This window comes from Mastigoproctus giganteus, chromosome 2, assembly GCF_048544385.1.
Source record: "Mastigoproctus giganteus isolate SK-2022 chromosome 2, ASM4854438v1, whole genome shotgun sequence".
Lineage (NCBI taxonomy): Eukaryota > Metazoa > Arthropoda > Arachnida > Uropygi > Thelyphonidae > Mastigoproctus > Mastigoproctus giganteus.
This window is the reverse complement of record NC_143576.1, coordinates 82,105,360-82,128,431: the sequence shown is the minus strand read 5'-3', so window position 1 is coordinate 82,128,431 and position 23,072 is coordinate 82,105,360. Positions and strand designations below refer to the sequence as shown.

The window sequence follows — 23,072 nt, the reverse complement described above, 5'->3', positions numbered from 1 at the left end:
CAATGCAAGAAAGCAAGCTTATATAGCATCAGCCAAAACAAAAAAAAAAAAAAAAAAAAAAAAACCTTATTTCACCCATCCACTCGCTCCAAATGTTTGTCAAGTTCTGCCTTGAATCTATTTAAGCTATCAACTACAACAATGACAGATGGAAGTTTGTTCCAGCAATCAACCACCCACTGGCTAAAGGAAAACTTCTGCACACCTATCCTACAACTGTCTTTCCTCAATTTAAATTTATGCTCTCTCAGGCGATTATTCTAAGCAAGAGGAAGAATCCCATCAGCATTGAGCATGCTAAAACCATTCAAGGCTTTACACACCTCAATCAGATCACCTCGCAGTGCCCTGTAATTTGCAAAACTTAAGCCTTTCTTCGTAAGAAAAACCCTTTGTTATATTCACTAATCTTGTTACCCTTCTCTGTACTCGTTACAACAGCTCTATATCCTTCTTAAAACGAGGCCTCCAGACCTGTATACAATACTCAAGATGTGGTCTGACCATTGCCTTATACAAGGGGATAATCACCACCTTATCCATGCTAGAAAAATTCCTGTATATCATTGACAGGACACTATGAGCTACTCTTGCAGACCGTCTAAACTGCTCAGAAAACTTCATATCTGCCTGCACAATTATCCCCAGGTCCTTTTCATTCTCTACCACTGTCAGTGTGGTACCACACAGTCGATACGTTACTCTGGAGTTACTGCTTCCCATATGTAGTACTTTACATTTGTCAATGTTAAATTTCATTTGCCACCTCTCAGCCCATCTGCTCAACTTTTCTAGATCCTGTTGCAGCAGTGTACTGTCTTTAGTGTTATTAACAACCCTGCCAAACTTCGTATCGTCTGCAAACTTGGACATTAAGCCTGATATACCATCATCAATATCATTTATAAATACAGAAACACTGAACCATGAGGGACTCCACTAATAACATTAGTCCACGAAGAGCAGTGTCCATTGATTACCACTCTCTGTCTTTTCCCACTCAACCGTCCATTTATCCATAGCAGCAATTTGCCTCCAATGACACACTGCTCCAATTTGTGCAGCAGTCTTCCATGTGCAACAGTATCAAGGGCTTTTCTAAGATCCAAGTATATAATATCAAAGTTATTCCCTGCATACAGTTCTTTTGTGACTGCATCATAGTATCCAATTAAGTTGTTCAGGCAAGACTTCCCCTTAACAAAACCATGCTGTGTCTGAGCTATAACTGAAGTCTTGTCTAAATGATCCTGCAGTGCTTCTTTAACCAGTGCCTCCATTAATTTTCCTGGAACAGAAATTAAACTAACAGGTCTGTAATTACCTGTGTCTCCCTTTGATCCTCCTTTGTGGATTGGGGTCACATTTGCACATCTCCAGTCTGTGGGTAACTCCCCTGAGACCAAAGAAGCTCTCATAATTATGACTAAGAGTTTGCTTACTTCCTTTGCCGCCTCCTTTAATATAACTGGATAGATTCCATCCACCCCGGGTGCCTTTCTTGTGTTTATCTTCAACAATTTCTCCTCCACTTTACTCTCAGTTATTACAAGATTATCTAGCTTACTGACAGAGTTGAATACACCTCTGGCATTCCGCTCCCTGAATAACTCCTCATGTGTGAATGTCGATGCAAAATATTCATTTAGTTTGGTAGCTACCTGAGCAGTATCATCAACAGTTGAACCATCGATATCAAGTGGACCAATCTGATTCATCCTCTTCCTTCTAGAGTTTACATACGTAAAGAACTCTTTGCTGTTTTTCTTTGCATCCTTTGCCAAAGATTTCTCGTAATCTGCCTTCGCTTGCCTAACCTCCTTTGTAACTTGGTTACAGACCAGCTTATATCTATCATAGGCTTCTGTGTCACATGTTAAGTTATATATATATATCCCATGCATTTTCCTTCTCTGTCACATGTCTAATTAGTTCATCTGACATCCATTTAGGCCTAAATCTTGAGCAATATTTCTTTGTTGGTATGAAAAGCCTAGTAGCTTCCAAGATTAATTCTTTGAATGCTTCCCATTTTGAATTTGCTGTATAGAATTTAAATACTGTCTCAGACCACCATAGTCACCTTTACGAAAGCAAAAACCCTTCCCTTTACTCTTGATTTACTCAAAGAGTTACCTCTTTGAGTAAATCCCACTTCAGCACACACTGTGATCACTGCCACCTAGTGGTTCCTTTACCTGCAGATTCTTGATGAATGAAGAATCATTACTGATAATCAGATCAAGAGTATTATTCCCTCTAGTTGCCTCCTGAACATGCTGCTGTAGAAAACAATCATCCAATAAATCCACAAAAGCCTTGCTAGTGTGTGAGTGACCAACCCACAAATTCCAGTCAATATCCAGGAAATTAAAATCCCCAATTATAAGACACTAATTTACTGGCCCACTCTATTTCTCTGCACAATGGCTCATTATCTGAGGAGTATACTGAGCAATTGTGCTGAGCTATTTCTCTGCACAATTGCTCATTTACTCCTCAGATTCATTAGCCCTATAACACACACCTACTCTCATTTTTCCTTTCCAAACAGACTCAACATTGCACTGTCCACCAACATCAATTGGAAGGACTTCCTTAGATTTTATGTATTCCTTAACTAACAGCATAACCCCTCCTCCCTTCCTGTCCTGTCTATTCTTTCTGTATGCATTGTACTCCCCAAATTCCAGTTCTGCACTGCTTATGTCTGTGTGACACCATGTCTCTGATATCCCAACGATATCTGCCTTTGATGTCTTGACTAGCACTCAAGCTCATCGAATTTATTAACTATACTCCTAACATTGGTGTACATGCAAATATACATGCACCTATTTCTACTCTTAGTTACTCTAACACAGCCCATGTATTTACTTGTTCCACTATGACTCCCAGCAGTCCTGGAAATTCCCACTGTCTTGCTTTCCAGGCTGCTGCTCAATTGCATTTCAATAGAAGTAGAACAAGAATTACTTTTACCTCTGCCAGCAGCTACTGTTAATCTAGTAGTCCTTGTATCCCCCCCCAAACTAGCAGTTTTCCGACCCACCTAACTCTGCCTCGATGGAGTCAGCAAAAATTCCTGCACACTTTCTATTTAAGTGTATCCCTTCCCTGTAGAAGTAGTCTCGCCTGTTAACAAGCACAGACCAGGCTGAGAAAAATTTTACCCTTGAGCTATGCACAATCTCTCCAGGGCCAAATTGATCGACAAGGCTCTCATCATATACTCCCTCCTATCATGTCTGGGCAGAATTGCAGACACTTTCAAATTCAACCCTAACTCACGGCTTTTTTTCAGCATTGTCTTGTACTTGTTAAGTAATTCTGCCGGTCTCCTACTCTTTATATCATTAGTGCCAACGTATACAACAATACCACCCTTTGTGCCCTTAAAGGATAATATCTGCCCTACAACGTCATCAACGTTTGCCCCTGGCAGACATACCCTGGTCCTGTTCCATCTATCCTTTTTGCACAATATATTCCCCGTTTCCCTGACAATAGAGTCACCTATAACAACTAGTTCCTTTGGGACCAGCGCATTCTGCCTTGGGGGTTGTCGCTGTGTTGCGTGATGTTCACATGTTCATGATGTTCTCAGCTGCCCACATCAATGCAAGCTCTGGCATTGATGTGGGCAGCTGAGAGCTTGATAGGCCCCTCAATTTAAATCCTTCGAAGGCATCTACCCTGTCCTTCAAGCTATAGGTGAACTTCATAAGATCCACTCTTCTGTTATTCCCTCAGATTTTATACTTGTTTCCCCATGGTTTGTGTCTCACCTATGAGGGAGAACTCAACATGCTCACTCATTTTATTCAATCCCTTCAGTGCTGACAACTAGACATCTAATGGGAAATCTAATTAACCAAATTAGATCTCCTCTTAAATGTCTAGTTATCAGACTTTGCAGTGCCAGTAATGAACATATGAAGGAATAGCCATTCTTCATAAGCACATTGCTTTGAACTCATTGCAAATCTGGCTGCCCTTCTCTGAACCTCTACAGAAGTTCTATGTAATTTTTTAGGTGTGGCCTCCAGACCTAAATACATTCCAAATGCATTCTAACCATAGCCTTGTAAAGAGGGATAAGGGGATCCTTTTGGTTACTAGCCAAAGCCATAAAAATCATTATGGCTGACTATAGGATTTCTGGTCCTCAAATACATAATGATACATTTTGAAGCATGAAACTTTAGCTGCCATTTTTTTGAATCATATATGCAATCAATCTAAGTCTTTTTGAAGCAGCATGGCCTGGTTCCAATTGTTCACTACTTTCGTCACCTTCAAATCATCAGCAAATTTTGACAGCTTACCTTTGATATTCTCGTTGATATCATTTAAGAAAATAAGGAAAAGGAGAAAATTAGAAATTAATTACTGGAAGGAGTTTATCATAATGTTTAATCCTTCTTTAAATTATTCATACTACCACCATCTGGTGTTGTGGAAGTTGTCATCTACTGTCAATTACTCTGTGGCAGAATGCAAATTTCTGCACATCAATACCCATCCTTTCCAATCTAAATTTATGTCCCCTTTTGTGTGTACAATCAATCCTCATATAACATGGAAGTTATTAGCATTAGTAGAGGCATTTGATGCAAGAAAGCAAGCTTATGCAGCATCAGCCAAAAAAAAAATAAAGTAAAATAAATAAATAAAAAATAACCACTTCCACTTCACCCCTCTGTTCGTTCGTAATACCTGCCCAGCTGAGCCTTAAACTTATTTAGGCTATCAACTTCCACGACAAGGGATGGAAGTCTGTTCCACCTACCAACCACCCGCTGGCTAAAGGCAAATTTCCGCACGTCTATCCTACATGTCTTTCCTCAATTTGAATTTATACCCTGTCAGGTGATTATTCTGAGCAAGAGGAAGAATCCCATCAGCACTGAGCATGCTCAAACCATTCAAGGCTTTGTACACCTCTATCAGATCACCTTGCTGGTGCCTAGTCTCCAGACACTGTAATTCGCAAAACTTAAACCTTTCTTTGTAAGAGCACCGCTTTGTCCCATTCACTAATCTTGTTGCCCTTCTCTGTACTCGTTCCAGCAGCTCTACATCCTTCTTGAAATGAGGCCTCCAGGCCTGTATACAGTACTCTAGGTGGGGCCTGACCATTGCCTTATACAAGGGAATAATCACCTCCTTATCCCTGCTAGAAAAATTCCTATATATCATTGACAATACACCACGAACTACTCTTGCAGCCCGTCTGCACTGCTCAGAGAACTTCATAACTGTCTGCACAACCACCCCCAGGTCCCATTCATTCTCTACCACTGTCAGTGTAGTACCACAGAGTTCATACATTGCTCTGGGGTTGCTGTTTCCCATATGTAGTACTTTACATTTGTCAATGTTAAACTTCATTTGCCACCTCTCAGCCCATCTGCTCAACCATTCCAGATCCTGTTTCAGCAGCATAGTGTCAGTAGTGTCCTTAACAACCCTGCCAACCTTTGTATCGTCTACAAACTTAGACATTAAGCTTGATATACCATCATCAATATCATTTATAAATACAGAAAACAATAAAGGACCCAATACTGAACCCTGAGGGACTCCACTAATAACATTATTCCCGATGAGCAGTGTCCATTGATTACCACTCTCTGTCTTCTCCCCCTCCACCACCCCTTAATCCATAGCAGTAATTTTCCTCCAATGCCACACTGCTAAAATTTGTGCAGCAGTCTTCCATGTGCAACAGTATCAAAAGCCTTTCTAAGATCCAAGTATATAATATCAAAGTTATTCCCTGCATCCAGTTCTTTTGTGACTGCATCATAGCATCCAATCAAATTGGTAAGGCAAGACTTCCCCTTAAAAAAACCATGCTGTGTCCGAACTATAACTGAAGTCTTGTCTAGATGATCCTGCAGTGCTTCTTTAACCAGTGCCTCCATTAATTTTCCGGGAAAAGAAGTTAAACTGACAGGTCTATAATTACTTGTTTCAGCCTTTGATCCTCCTTTGTGAATTGGGGTCGCATTTGCACATCTCCAGTCCATGGGTACCTCCCCTGTGCAACAGTACCAAGGAAGCTCTCATAATTATGGCTAAGGGTTTGCTTACTTCCTTTGCTGCCTCCTTTAATATAACTGGATAGATCCCATCCACCCCGGGTGCCTTTCTTGTGTTTATCTTCAACAATTTCTCCTCCACTTTACTCCCAGTTATTTCAAGATTCTGTAGCTTACTGCTAGAGTTGAATACACCTCTGGCATTCCCCTTGCTGAATAACTCCTCATGTGTGAATGTCGATGCAAAATATTCATTTAGTTTGTTAGCTACCTGAGCAGGATCATCAACAGTTGACCCATCGATATCGTGGACCAATCTGATTCATCCCCTTCCCTCTAGAGTTTACATAAGTAAAGAACTCTTTGCTGTTTTTCTTCGCATCCCTTGCCAAGGATTTCTCGTAATCTGCCTTCGCCTGCCTAACCTCCTTTGTAACTTGGTTACAGATCAACTTGTATCTATCATAGGCTTCTGTGTCACGTGTTAATTTGTATGTATCCCATGCATTTTTCTTCTCTGCCATATGCCTCATTAGTTCATCTGACATCCATTTAGGCCTAAACCTTGAACAATATTTCTTAGTTGGTATGTAAAGCCTAGTAGCTTCAAAGATAAGTTCTTTGAATGCTTCCCATTTTGAATTTGCTGTTGGTAACATCATCAGTTGATCCCACTGTATAGAATTTAAATACTGTCTCAGTCCATCGTAGTCGCCTTTACGAAAGCAATAACTCTTCCCTTTACCTCTTTGGTAGTTACCTCTTTGAGTAAATTCCACTTCAGCACACACTGTGATCACTGCCACCTAGTGATTCCTTTATCTGCAGATTCTTAATGCATGAATAATCACTACTGATAATCAAATCAAGAGTATTACTCCCTCTAGTTGCCTCCCGAACATGCTGATGTAGAAAACAATCATCCAATAAATCCACAAAAGCCTTGCTATTGTGTCAGTGAACAGCCCCCAAATTCCAGTCAATATCTGGGAAATTAAAATCCCCCATTATAAGACTCTCTGATTTACTGGCCCACTCTATTTCTCTGTACAGTTTATTATTATACTCATCAGAGTCATTAGGCCTATAGCACACTCCTACTCTCAATTTTGATCTCCCAATGCTTATGTCACGCCAAACTGACTCGACACTGCACTGTCCAGCAATGTCGACTGGCTTCACTTCCTTGGATTTTATGTGTTTCTTAACTAATAGCATAACCCCTCCTCCCTTCCTATCCTGTCTATCCTTTCTGTAGACATTGTACTCCCCAAATTCCAGTTCTGCATTCCTTATATCTGTGTGACACCACGTCTCTGAAATCCCAACAATATCTGCCTTTGATGTTTTGAGCAATACCTCAAATTCATCAAATTTATTTACTAAACTCCTAGCATTGGTGTGCACGCAAGTATACATGCACCTGCTCTTCCTCTTAGCCACCCTAACACAACCCATGTGTTTACTTGTATCCCCATGATTCCCAGCAGTCTCTAAAATATCCTGCATCTTATTTTCGAGGCTGCTGCTCATTCCAATAGAAGCTCCTATAAACCCTTGTGCAATATAAATAACAGGCTTTATGGGAAAAATAGGGTTAGGTGACGACCACACAAATTTGAACACACATTTGTAACCAAAACATCACCAAACACAATAAATAAGTGTAATAAAATATGCATTAAATGGCTGGAAGTCAAGAGAAGAATAAACTTTGGATGGATAGCATTCAGGAAATATAGTCACATACTGAGGAGCAATATCCCAATTTGTCTGAAACATAAAATAATGAACCAATGTATACTCCCCACCATGACTTATGGAAGTGAAATATGGGCACTCGCCAAAAGAATGGAAGAGAAGCTGAGAACTACACAGCAAAGAATGGAATGAATTATATTGTGAATCAAACTGCTAGATAAGAAGAGAAACATGGATTAGGCAGCAAACTCAAGTAAAGAACATTCTTATCAAAACTAAAGAACCTCAAAGAAATGATGACAAATGGACTAAAAAAATAACAGAATGTTACCCAAGAGGAGCTAGAAGAAAACCTGGAAGACAACGATGGAGATGGAGAGATGAAATTCATGAGTTCGTGGGTAGCAAATTGCACAAAACAGAAGGAACTGGAAAGTTGCTGGAGAGGCCTTCATCCTGCAGTGGATTGAAAATGGCTGATGATGATGATGCATTTTATTATGACTTTTACATAATAAAATATTGCTAATGCTTTTCCTTTTATCATAAGCAAACTTGTTCCTGATCTCCTATCCAAACAGATAACAGGTGTTCCATCTCTTCCAATTCTTTTTGTCCTGATCTAATGTCTTTTGTTACACTTTGAGTTGTTCCTGTATTAAAAGTTGCTTTTATTTTCTCTGCATTCTTTATAATTGTTCTCAGCAATTAAGAAATAAGGTTTCCTAACTTCGCCTGTCATGCTGATATGTCAATCAATATATCATTCTTGGCTTCTACTGCCACTACCAAGGCACCTCCGTAGCCAGGTGGGTAGAGTGCAGCAGTGTGTAACACAAGCTCCTTGATTAGACCAGGGTTCGAGCCTGTGACCACCAAATACAGAGGATACGGAAAGGTCAGGGAATGACCACCGTATATCCCAGGAGCAATATGGCCTTAGTTGCTAATGCTCTTAAAAACCAAATAACAAACATAACAAACTGCCACTACCGATAATGCGCACTGGCTGTTTACCGAGAATGCAAGGTAGCAGCAAACCAGTTTGTCTGGCAAGTGCCCATAGTTTGCTGTGGTTCTCGTGTTGGCTTTCTTTACCTTATCCATTTTTTCTCTCTCTCTGAACTGCAGTATCAGCATGCTTCCTTTTCACACCGTTTTAAACGTTTTACTCATTTTTAGGGAATAAAGCACAATTACAGTATAAAAAGAACAAAAATGAGAAGGCACATTTGATACACACACACACACAAAAAAAGCAGTGCACGGTAGCAACTGAGTAAACAACGCAGTAAGTGTTGCATTCAGCTGTTGTGATTCTGCCAAGTTCGACTGCCATTTCTTGTAAACGCAAAGTCGAATCATTCAGAAGCAAATTTGGTTCGTGTTATATGTGACACCGTTCCCTATTTATAAATCGTTTATGATCAAATTCGTGTAGTGTAAATGTGTTATATGAGGACTAGCTGTATTATCTGAGAATGAATAAGGATGCCATCAGCATTTAGTTTACTCAACCCATTTAAAGTCTTAAACACTTTAATTAATCTCTCCACGCAAATATGATAAAGACAACTCCCTAAGGCAAGAGGAACAAAATAATCTCCACAAACCCTACAGGAAATAATGATCCTGTACAGACTGATTGCATTACATGATGGAAGACACTGTCCGGCATTGAAAAATGGATACTAATTATATAAGAGCTCTCATGCATCTTTATATTGCACTCTGTCTAAGACTAGTCTCTAAATATACTCTCATCATTTTTTTTTTTTTTTTGTCCTCGCCTTTTTCCCATTATATTATTGAGGTCAGTGTTTTTACTGTTTTGGCATGAAATTTTTAAGGCCAGATGCCCTTCCTAATGCCAACCCTCACCCTTTATCCAGGCTGGGGATATGCGGTGGTCATTCCCTGACCTTCTGCATCCTCCGTATTTGGTGGTCACAGGCTTGAACCCCAGTCTAATCAGGAAGCGTGTGCTATGCACTGCTGCTCCTGCTCACCTGGCTACAGAGGTGCCAAATATACTCTCATCATCTAAATGTCCAAAAATACAAAGAAAGCCCAAGTGGCATTCCTAAAAGAATAAAGATGCCTAAGATCTGCCTAACTATTTAGCAGAGGTTTCAAATGGATGACAACCTGACCACCTCTTAAGATAACATCATTTGGAGAAATATCCATTAATGTTTCCCCTTATGCCACTTTGAACTCCTCTACAGGCATAATAGCTAAATGGAACCTCCTAAACCTGTCAGAAAAGGAACTGTTCACAGAACTAAAAGACCAAAGAATTATAATGTCAAACAAATATTTGTTTTACATGTATAATTCTCAAGGAAGAACTAGACAAATTATCGGAAGGGATCGACAGGTAATGTGAGAAGAGTTTCTTCTTTTTGCTGATGATTTATGAGCTTGCTTTCTTGCATCATTTGCCACTATTAATAATAAAACTAAGACAATGCTCTTGGTCCAACACAGAATATTATTATCCAGCCTACATGCCCAGGCATCCAACCTCTCTCAAAGTTTGGGGTCTTAATTGTCACATAACGTCATATACCCCTAATCCAACAATGCCCAGAACCCTGCATAAGTTTAGCCACCTTATGCTGCTTGCTGGGGGAAAAAAAAACAAAAAAACAATTCAGTGTATTAAGAGCTGTGCAAAATATCACATGGCAAGGAGCCAGAAAACGATACCCAGGCTGAACCTAACATCATGCCTACCTTTGTTCAAGTAATCGAGAAATCAACTTTGACTGCTACACCCTCTGCAAACAGCAATGACCACTGCTGTGCAAAGGAAGGTTACCTTTCCTCCTAACAGATCAATATCAGACTATGATTGATCATGACTATAAAACTCAAAAGCCAAATAAAGGTGTCAAGACAGCAATCACAGTCCCATAAATTACTCCTTTTCATCCAGAGTGTTCCAACAGCAAGTATGGAACAAACTGACTAATAAAGTATGGACACCAAGAAGCAAGCTGACCAAGAAATGATTCTCAAACAATCACCTAAGAAGAGATGTCTTTTCCTCTTGAAAAAATCCAAATCTCATTGTCATAAAACATCAACAGCCCCACTCCTAGACCAAATTGCACCTTCTTATGATTTATTTAATGGTTTTAGTTTAAAACATGGTTAGACAGATACTGTCATATAAATGGATATACTTTAAATAATGGAATGATTTCATAAAAATTAGTATTATTTTCAAGAATGTGTGAAATTTAATGGTTCCTGCAAGTTAGATAGCAAAATGAAAGTAATTTTATGGATACTAGAGTAATGAAAACATCTATGAGGATATACTTAATTGTCAGTTGAGTGTGACAATAGGAGCACTGAGAAGGGCTTTCTCTGAAAAGTAAGAAACAATGTGCTAGGTGTCAAGGACTGGTGCACAGTCACACAAGCACTGTTTCTTCCTATCTGTTGCACATGAAGCTTGATTCCTACAGTTGCAGTTCGCTTTTAATCTGTAGGAGTTTATTATTATCTTGAGTGGGCTATACTTGGGGCCAGTGTTCGCTGTATGCTGCTTGTATAAGATTTTTATAGTCTGTAGGGCAATTGGAAGGTTTGTGGGATTATATCATGAGGCTGTTTTGTGTATTCTGTAATGCTAGAATGTCCTTGGATCCAGCAAAATGTTAATTTGCTTGGACTTTCTGTAAGAGTGTATGATTTTTAATATAGGGTGAGAAGAGGAGAACTTTTGGTCCTTATAGCAGAGACTGCACTGAGAAAGTCACTGTATATTAAGCAGGATGAGACAACGTTCAATAATTTGATCTCAGACTAGTTTAATAGCATAGAGCTTTATCTTGTTCCTAATACAAAATATTAGTAACAAGATAAAGTGGTAGAAAAGAGGATGATTGCCACAATATCTAGCAGAGTATCACATTTAGATTCATCAGTACAGATTTTGCAAGTCTGTGATTTAGAGAGAATGAACTGTGTGTAACTGCTTGATATTTAGGATACAGGATATTTTATTAAGAATTAAAATATTAGTAATATCATATTAAGAATTAATAGCTAGACCCTTGTTTTCAGAGAAGTATCTTTTATCTATAGTGCAATCAGGAGAACTTCACTGTAAGAGCATCAAAGACTGATACCTTATTATTAATAAAAACTTTTTAATTAAACACACCTCTGTTTGCATAATCCATTAATAGGAATCCTGTTATTTTAATAAGTAATAGGGAAATATAAAACTATTTCTAAAATATGATCTAAAGGAATGAAATATTTACCTTATATATTTGAGATCCTGGCTCATTAAATGTTTTAGCATTTTTCACCATTTGTAACAGATCTTTCTCCATTTCTGATAATGATTGGTATGCATTATTTTGAATCTTGGACGCTATCATTTTCAAATCTTTTGGATCAGTTATAACTTTGTAGTACTCAGGATATCGCTGATAATGAAATGAATTTAATAAATGGTTAGTATATAAAAAATAATATTACATATGAATAGAAAAATTGTGTACTACATTACACTTAATTAAAATGTAATCTTCATCCCTTTTAGGAAATGTTTGCTCATTGAATGTAAGAACCAGCATTAGATTCTTATCGATGTAAGGCTTTGGAAAAACAACTTCTATGCAGTTCCAACTCAGTGCTGAGTCAGCAATATAGGAGGAGCAGCAAGAGAAAGAAAAAGATTATTATTATTAATATTTGTATCCAGCTTTTGGCTCGTGGTAGCAGGATTCTTAGTAGCTACAGCCCTCATACCTGCCAACAACTTCATTATGTATTATGCCTATAAGAGCATGTATGTTTATGGACTGATTTGCATGTTTCAAGAACAGAATAATCTGGAATATCTCAGTAGGGTAACCATACCTATGCCACCACTACCCAAATTCAGGTAACTACAGCTCCCAAGTAAAAAGACCACATAAGAAATTCTTCCAATCACTGATGAATTTAAACCCACACCTTTAAAAACAAGTTGTAAAGCCTTATTATTATGAGTGCCTACATTTACTAATAATATAGCCTAACCATAAACTTATAGAATGGGATAATCACCTCCATGTCCTTGCTATCAAAGTTCCTGTATATCACTGACAAAACTCCATGAGCTGTCCTGGCATATATGTAACAGCTTAACAGGAATTAAAGAATTCCATGACTAATTACTCAGTCAATAGCAGTCAAGGAGTTCTTTAATCCCTGTGTTATTATTATTAGTAGCAGTAGTAATAGTAGCAGCAGTTAGTGGCATATGATGCAAGAAAGCAAGCGTAGAAAGCATATACCAAAAAAAAAACAAAAAAAACCCTTCCCTCATCAACACCTGTCCATCCCGTCCAATAATCTGTCCAGTTCTTTCTTGAATTTATTCAAGCAACCCACTTCCAACAACAGATGGAAGTTTGTCCAACAACCAACCACATGCTGGCTGAAGGCCACACATCTAGCCTGCAACCATCCTTCCTCAGTTGGAATTTATGCCCCCTCATGTGTGTAGTGTGCACAAGAGAAAGAACGGCATCAGCAATGAACTTGCTCAATCCATCCAAAGCTTTAAACCTCAATCAGATCACATCACCAGTGTTTAGTCTCTCCAGTTGCTGCAACTTACAGAACTGAAGTCTTTCTCATTAAGACCACCCTTTCTTTCCCTTCACTGATCTTGTTTCCCTTCTCTGCACCCATTCCAGCAGTTCTACATCCTTCCTAAAATGAGGGCCTCCATTTACTAATAATATGGCCTAACCATAGACTTATAGAATGGGATAATCACCTCCATGTCCTTGCTATCAAAGTTCCTGTATATCACTGACAAAACTCCATGAGCTGTCCTGGCATTAAACCAACTAACAAAACAATTTACGAACAGAAGAGATGCTGCACATATAAATGACTGAACTGGCTAGCTGATAAAATAATTGCAATATAACCAGTACATATCATTTATAATTTTCTTATTTTCAGGATGCAGAATTGGGTTTAATTTAGAGATTTGCTTTTAATATGATTTTATTATTTATTTTAATTCAAGAAGTTTTGTCAGAACAAAAGACAATCTTTAAAATTAATGTGCTGTGATGCACAGTTAGAGGCAACACTCAAAGAAGCAATTCATCAGGAATTTTACTCACATACACTTGTGAAACAAAACAGTTCCCAAGCAGTCTGAGAATATACTGATTTTATTAAAATCAACAAACTTAGAGCAGTAGTGCACTATCCTTCAGTTCCATGGGAATGCCTTTGGGCAAACTTAGACCTATCTTAGCCTTGAGTATATTTCATGTTTAGCAAAATTTAAACTGCTATAAGTAATAGTAAAGCCTTAACATTTTAGATAGAACTGACTTCTTTAACCACAGATGACTTTAGAGAGGCACTACTGAATTGGCTGATGTGGTGCTACAGTTACTAGAACACTACACAAAATAAAAAGAATGGCATCAAACTTCCTGACATCATTTTTATCCAAAAAAAGAAAATATCTGAAAATAACAGGGTATTTTTTTATGTAAATAATCTAACATTGATGATATACAGCTCATTCAAACTATAAATGAAAACAAGTATTCTAAGAGCATCACAAATGACTTAAATAAGCGGCGAAGGTAAAGAAACCTCACATGAGAAGCACACAAAAGTTCAATAAATTTACCGGTAAAAGTACTTTGCCATAACGCATTTGTATTGTTGCTCGCTCAGTAAACATACAGTAGGTGTTATCGGTCAGGAGTAGAAATTGAATTCCATGGGAGATTGAAACCCTCCCGAAGTGGAGGGTGCCCTGACCTTTTTTCTTTAGAATCACTGGTGGACTAGTGGATTAATTGTTTATTAAGAAAAAAAGAGGCAAAGGTAAAGGAAGTCCACACGAGAAGCACAGCAAACTTCGAAAAAGTTTACCGGTGAAACTATGTTACGAACATTTTTTACGACGCCAGAACTTCCAATATGACTCTGTCCATGATTCAATTAGTGATTCTAAAGAAAAAAGGTCAGATTACCCCCCTCCACTTCGGGAGGGTTTCAAGCTCATGCAGGATTCAACTTCTACTCCAGACCGATAACACCCACCATCTGTTTACCGAGCGAGCAACAATACAAATGCTGTTACTGCAAAGTACTTTTACCGGTAAATTTCATCAAACTTTTGCATGCTTCTCGTGTGGGCTTTCTTTACCTTAGCCAAATAAGCTATTACAACAACTGGAAACAACATATCTTTAACAAATCACATTGACAGTTAACCCTAATAAGTCAGCCCAAATTATCTAACTAAAGACAAACCCAATACATATCGCATCAAAGCTTAAACGAACAAAGTTTATATGCTTCTCATACTGAGATTTGGGCTTCTCTTAATATGTGTACCATTTCATATATCCAGTGTTAATACAGTGGTCAAAACAATTACAATGATGTTTGTGTGAACAATGATGTACCTCATGATGTAATTAAAGATAACTTACAACCAATATATGTTAACTGTAACTACTCCAGGGTAACTACAACTTTACTGGAACAAGAGCCAACAGAAGCAAACTACTGTAAGCTAGTAGGAACAGTTTTTGTCACTGTTGTGGATGGCATGTACGCTTTGGTATTGTGTATGGTCCCCAGCACATGTCTGACCTGTGAATCATCAATAAAATTGAAGCATTAATGAGTTGTGGAAACAAATGTCACTCTTATGCAAGTGCTATTTCCAGCAGATTAAGTGTCACTGGACAGTGGACAAGCTACAATACATCTTCCTAGAGTATCCAAGGTATGCTCAATTGGACAGCATGTGGGCCAAGCCACACTGATGATACCCTCACCTTCAAACATATTGTTTGCCCTATGGGGATAAGTATTATTGCTCATCAGAGCAAACTTTGCCTATAGCACCAACGTACAGAAAGACAATGGGTTGCTGGATCTCATCTCCAAACCTACATGCAGTCAGGATCCTGTTCTGACATTGTGTGGTGATGATGTGAGGGGTCTGTACAACCACAGAGATTAATGTCACCCCATACTAGCAATCCACTTCCATGAAACTGTGTTCTGTGCATATACAGGGTTGGTTCAGGTTCCTCTTTTATATCACAATATGACCTTGTGAGAACCTAAGTGAAGCCATACCACCTATGACACTATTCTTCATCAGTTCAACTACAATGTTCAGTGCTCACATTCTTTTTGGCTATGATATCAGGTACTCAATGGAGCCCATACCATAGGTCTTCTTTCCCAGTCCACTGTCCATGCAGCCAATTTCAAATGGTTTGGAGTGATAACTGTATTCCTGTCACTGCTACAAAGCATCTGAGTAACTTAAAGGCATTCAAGTATCATTAATTGCGATAGAAGGGGGATCTTGCCTTGGTGTTGTTGAGGATCTACACTCTGACCTGAATGTTTATGAGTAGTCTGAATTTCTTGGAACCAATTCCACAACCTGTCACTGACACTTTTTGACACACCAAGCCATATCAAAACTTGGCAGTGTCAGTCCCACTGCCAGTCTCCCAATGACCCTCCAAAGCCAAGCTTTATATTGCACCTATTAAAGTGTTTATAGTTAACCATGGTAATTGTTTACAAAACAAATAGTATATACCCCATGAATTTGGAAATGTACATTCAATGAAGATGCAACTGAAAAATGCAAGTACTGAAGGTAACGATTTCTAACCCAGGTGCTGGAGCATTATGTATTATATCCAGTCAGGGCTGGCTGCACTATTTTTTGAGATAGTTGTGGATTCTCTTAATTCAAGCATTGCAAATGTAAATGGCTGATTATAAGGTAAAGGACAGGAGGATGAGAAGTTTAGTTTATATTTTTCAGTTAGAGTTTTAATCTTCTGGAATGACTGATTATATCATGCATCTGATGGGGATCGCCGACAGGTAGCCAGTAGTACGAGTTGATGGTCAATTGTGCTCCCTAAAGTGATTTAAATTTAGTGATAAATCTAGTTTGTTACCCAATCTGATGGATATCATTGTGTAGTGGATGCCAGGAGTTTTCCAATCATACAGGTTATGGAGGCACCGGACTTATAGCAGATAAGTAACTTTTAATTTTAATTTGTTTATGAACGATCTTATTAAAGCTGAAGCAAACTGCTGCTATTGTCTGACTGGTTGAAGGTCACTGCTGGGAATAGCACTTTTTGGTCGTACTATACTGTCTTCAGCATGACATCATCACATCCTAACACCTACTTGTACCTGCGCTTCCTGAGCAATAAGCTCATCTGTACTTTATTCCTCTATCCTATCAATTTTAATCTTTTAATCCTTAGCCATATCCTCTGTATGATAAATCAAACATTGAGGATATGGTACCGTCCCTGCCCCAAAGAGGCGAATCTCCACTATCTAGAGCTCGATTAAACTTTAAACTTCTTTAAATTGTGATTCTTGTTCCAGCCAAATTAAAACTCTAAACATTTAAAATTCATCAATATATTTTTGTATTTCCTACTTTTTACAACATTTTTCTTTATACAACTATAAACTCTAAAATCAATATAAAGCTCTAAAACTCATAGTTTAACTACGAGTTTTATACTACAGGTGGTTGCAGGTGGGCAACTACTGCCATTGACAGTAGTTGCCCAGCCACAGTCACCTGTAGTTAACTCATCAGACTTAAACGCTATTGGGAGCCCATTAGACTTAAATGCTATTGTTCTCCCTCAGGCAGTCAGTTTACTATTCTACTGCAGAATAGTAAACTGACTGTCCCTCCCCAATGTATTCTTTATTTGGCATCTGCTGCTATAGCTCTGCATAATGTCTGAAAACGAAAATGCATATCATAGAGTTTCACTGAGCTCCTGCAGGCAACTGCACCAGTCTTCAGGGGGAGAAAACAAAACTCAGAGGGGGGGGGGGTTCCCTCCTCAATCCCGATGACTAGAAACAAAATTTGGACCACAAAACAACAGTCTTCCACGACAAATGAACATGACATACCTGCCGAGGACAACTCTCCCAGCAGCAACGATGCTGATTGTAATGGGGTGGGGGGGGAAACAATGATTGTGCTTCCCCGGCATCCATGATGAAACTTCCTCCCCTCAAGAAAAAGGTTCTCAAAAGACCTGAAGCATCTGTTTCACTCCCCCCTAAACAATGGGAAGATGAAAAGGAATAGGATGAAATGTTGAATTTATTCAGCAAAGGTCTTCCCAACCTTACATTATATAGAAACTGAGGTGCAAAATGGAATACTGCCTCCATAACAAAAACAACATCACCAGGGCCACATCATTACAAATTTCACAATACTGGGGATCTTTAGAGAAGAAATTATATGAGATAATTATAGAAAATGAAAAACAGAAGGCCGCCAATGCTCAACTCCAACAAACTAATAAAATCCTATCTGAAGTAACCAAGAATCCAATTAAACCAGTTCTAAACACCACCCTCCTCCACCCAGGCTTTTGATGAAGGGACCCAGTACCAGTTGTCTTATGCTGCCATGCTGAAACTACCTCAGATCCTCCCCTCAGAACAAGCACATGCTGATAATAAAGACTAGAGAAGGGTGCGACATCCCAGACAGCGATGGAGTAAAGGACACCATCCTAAAGAAGATAAAACCAAAACTAGACAATCTTTAAATCAAAAACATTCAAATTTGCGACAAAGGGATAATATTGGAAACAGCTGCTAAGTCAGATCTAGAACAGGTCTTGCAGCACAGATGAAGACCTAAATCTGGCCTTTGAAAACCCCAAACTCAGGGGACCGAGTTTAATTTTGTTTGATGTAGACAGCTCAATTCAAAAAGATGATCTGCTCGAAGAGGTGTATACCAGAAATCTCTATGAATCCATAAGCAAGGAAGAAGCCCTTAAGGAGATGAAAATTTCAATGTTCTATCAATACACAACCCGTGGTCAACTTAACTGGGTTATAGAAGAGTCCACCCAGAATCAGTATATTCCGACACTGCCAGAATAGAATTTTTCTGGGCTGGTCATCCCACAGATTCAGAAATGCTATAAATGTCTGGATATGGGCACACCTCTTCTAAGTGTCTTAAAAAATAGCCAATATGTGGGCATGGTGCTGAGGCAGGGCATCTCTACAAGGGCTGTCCCAACAAGGTCTCACCTACTAAATGCTCAAATTGTGAAGCAATTAACAAACCATACGATTACTCTGTGTGGGATGGAGCTTGCCTTGTATATAGAAGAGCAGCATATATAGTATGCAATAAGACTAACTATGGAAAATAGGATGTTCAACCCCCCATCTACCAGACTTCGTATAGCCCAGATCAATGGCCAAAAATCCATCTCAGTGGCAACACAGCTTCATCCTCTAATGGACAAGTTAAATCTGGATATTCTTCTCCTTCAGGAACCCTCCTGCATCCATGGAAGGGTTTCTGGTTACCTCCTGGCTTTCAAGAAAATCCAAACCACAAACCAACTGTCTTACTGCAATCATCATCTGCAATCCAGACCTAGTAGTTACACAGATAGAATCACTTTGCACTACCCAACTAGTTGGGGCTACAACAAAAGGTAGCTTTGGCCATATTGCAGTCTTAACAGCCTACTTCCAATTTTGTACTGACATCTTCCTACATACAGCTCAATTGGAACAAGCTCCTCACCTCCTGGAGAACACTGATGTCATTATAGCAGAGGATTCGAATGCCCGGTTGACACAATGGTTCAACACTTCTACTTACGCAAGAAGAGACATGTTAGAGGAATTCATATCCTCATGTGGTGTTGAAATCATCAATGGACCAGGACAACCAACCACCTACTCTTTGGGAACTGGAGAGGCTAACCTGGACATCACACTGACTACACCTTCTCTTCTCAATAGACTCTTTCAATAGCAGGTGCATGACACTGCCACTACTAGCAACCATTGCCTCATCACCTACAGTGTCACCGATTCTGCCATCCCTTGTCAAGTGTCTATCCAGGACATTGCAAGGTTCTCTACTAAACCACAAACTGAACTGGTTTGACAATGTAATTCAAGGAGTTCTTCATGAAAATTCCAGCTTCCAGTCAGACACTATGGATGAACCATTCACAGAGGAGGAAGTGGATGCAGCAATTAACAAAATCAAAAAAAGACAAGGCTCCGGGTATGGATTTTATTGAGGAAAAGACTGTGCAACATCTCTTGGTTATAGCTCTAAAGATACTTCTTCAGCTCTTCAACACCTGTCTGAGCAAGGGCAAGGGCAACTTTCCATCACTATGGAAACATGCTAACCAAGGCTCTTACCCAAGGATCCCACAGGTACCTCCAAGGCATACCACCCCATTGAGCTGCTTGCCATTCTCGGCAAGATTTTTTAGAGACTGCTGTTCTCTTGCTTTCAACCCCGATATGAAGCCAATGGTTTTGCATCCCCTTTTCAATTTGGATTCAAACCAGGGTGCTCCATAACTGATGCCCTCTCAAAGTGGCAGGACAGTCAGATGCAACTTATGTACTGGCAATCTTCATTGACTTCAAAGGAGCTTTTGGCACAATGTGGTGGCTGGGCATTCTCCAGTCTTTAATTTCTACCACTGCCTCAAAAGCTATTTTTCTAACCGCAAGGTCAGCATCAAAACAAAACATCACTGAATCACCCAACATCTAACCAGAGGCTGTCCCCAAGGCTCCATCCTGGGGCTAGCTGTTTGGAATATGATACTCGACAACTGGTTCCTGAAGGACCACCTACACACTACTCAGCTTTCTTATGCCGATGACATGGTTATCATCGTCGAGGCCCCCCCACCATAGAAACCTGGTCTGCAGTTGTTCTCTCTGCCCTGTCTGTATGGTGTTCTTCCCAAAAGTCTATGCTTATTTCCTATTAACTGGCATGGGTCCTTCAAGAGACATCTTCTAGAGTTTGGCCTAGTCGAGAATGCACTCTGTACTTGAGGAGAACCTGAAGACTGGGCCCACGTGATGCACTCATGCAACATATACTTAGATCTAATAACCTAACTACTCCCAGACCTCCACACTACATCACTTTGGCCAGAAACCAAGTTATTGGAGTCTAATGATGCTTTCCGTGCACTAACCAGTTATGTCAATGTCTTTCATCATCGCTGGCATCACCTGCAACTTCCTAACACTACCTCTGGACAACCTCCTCCACACAGCATCTGATACCCAGGCAAAAATCCCCAGTCATGAAACTACTAATTGGGCTGCTACCAGAGGTGTATTGCTAAAAAAAATAGTACCAAAATGCTCGTCGATTAACTAGAAATAGTTAACTAGGTTTTTTATATGCAAAAATAAATAAGTCAAAGATTAGAGTATTTGTTCAGTATTTATTTATAACTATTAAATAAAAATTTCAAAAGTAAAAAACAAAGACAAAAAATTTTAAAAATCAGAAAAGAAAAAAACAAAAACAAAAACTCCAAAATAATATAAAAAATACTGTTCAGAAGAATCATAGAAATTCCCATAGAGGATCGGTTACGTATTCTTGTTCTCTGCCCTTTTTGTTTGTTGGTCAACAGCAGAATGATGAGACTGCAACCAAGTTCGAACATAAATTTGGATTCCATAATTCTAATGGTGGACCACGTAGTTTAATAAACAATAAACTTGCCACATGTTCAACAAGAATACGGGATCTTTTCTCAGTTAATATTAAATTGATACTGCTGAAGCCAGGCTCGCATTCAGAAGAACTGCAAGCTGTAATTTTGGAATAAGTTTTTAAATGTTCCAAATCTGTGGGCATGCTACGACCACCATTAGTTAAATAATCCCTGCAGGCATTCAAACATTTTGTGAAATATAAATTAAAATGTTTACAGAGAGATTCGATTTCATTTTCTCCAAATCCAAAATCAATTTCAGATGGCCATTTGCTTGGTTCAAGAATTCACAACTCTTTTATTATAATGTCTGAAGTTGAAATTCCTTCAGTAAAATCAGTAGAATCTGTACTAATGCTCAGCCTATGCTTCATATTATTAATAACTGTTTAGAAATTGATTTCTATGAATTAACGTTACTTTGTTATTGTCACTGAAAATAATTGCAATTTTTCAATAACATCTGAGGCTTCTAACAACTTTTTTCCTTTTTGAGGATCTTTTAAAAATTCCAAGTAACGAATTGTATGACGAATTAATTTGTCTTCATATACTATTGCCGTATCTCTTTTTTGCAATGACTCTGAAAGAATCGATAGCTCAAACAACACATCGTATACAATCAGGGCTAAATTTAGAACAAACTGTTTGGATGAAATTTTTTTATATAATCCGTTGAACATGGATTGTTCAGTTTTGTTTTGGTTGTTATCTTTAGTGGCATTTTAAAAATGATGGCATAAAGATGCAAAATTTTGCCAAACTGCTGATACGGTCCTAAAGGAGCTGGCCACCCACCTTACATTAAATGTCCAATCCTTTTAATTTCTTTGCCAATGCTGATAGTGCATGCTTCTATTTCTCTCTGTTTTTTTGGAGATTGACTGTACTGCTTGTTCATAAATATTTGAAAATGATTAATTCCATGAACTTCTGATATTGCAACTGATAACTCAAGCCGATGGTTTAAACGATGCCGTATGATCAAATTTAGATATTTTTCTAATAATTTATTTCCAACTCCAGATTTTCTGCCCAACATAACAGTTGCCCATCGCTCGTAAAATTAATTAAATAGTGTTTTAAATAAATGTCGCCAAATCCGTGTTTTTCAAGACATTTAAGAGATACAGTAACAGAGACACATTCTGTTATTGTGAAGATCTGGCAATTCGATTAAATCAAGAAACAAGTAATGTGGATCTTTCATTTTATTGGTTTCACATTTTAAATAAATAATCAGAGTAGATTTCTTGCTTAGAGTGGTAGACTCAACAATGAGAACTGATAAGTTTGCACAATTTGTTGGCACAATTTTAATTTCATTTGCCTTGTGACATGCTCTATTATATTAGTAGCAATTAATCTTGAATGCAAACCGTGAGCAATAACAGTGCCATTCAATTCTTGAAGGTGTAACAACTCAAAATGGTGAAAATATGGTCGATCATGTTTCGCAATATAACATGCAGTTCTAAAAACCTTACAGGTGCTAGAAATTTCGGAGTCATTCATTTGATCAATTACTGCTTCTAAATGTTGTTCATTTGCAGCTTGCAAGATTTTTTCAGCCTGTATATGTGAAGTATTTTTTGAATGTTCATAAATTTTCATGCAAAGATGTCAATTGTGCACTTCTATCTTTGCCATAAGATGATACCACTACAAAACTCCATTCCTTTGAAATGCTAACTCCCAGCATTTT

At 38.6% G+C, this 23,072-nt stretch overlaps 1 protein-coding gene across 1 annotated transcript in view; it reads right to left on the bottom strand.

Annotated features, from left to right (window-relative positions):
• Positions 1–23,072, bottom strand: part of polybromo (protein) — a 702,481-nt gene that overhangs the window by 562,327 nt on the left and 117,082 nt on the right. Inside the window, exon 6 of the mRNA XM_090389959.1 lies at positions 12,032–12,199. Within this exon, the coding sequence (XP_090246085.1) occupies positions 12,032–12,199 (168 nt within the window). The remainder of the gene's footprint in view (positions 1–12,031; positions 12,200–23,072) is intronic.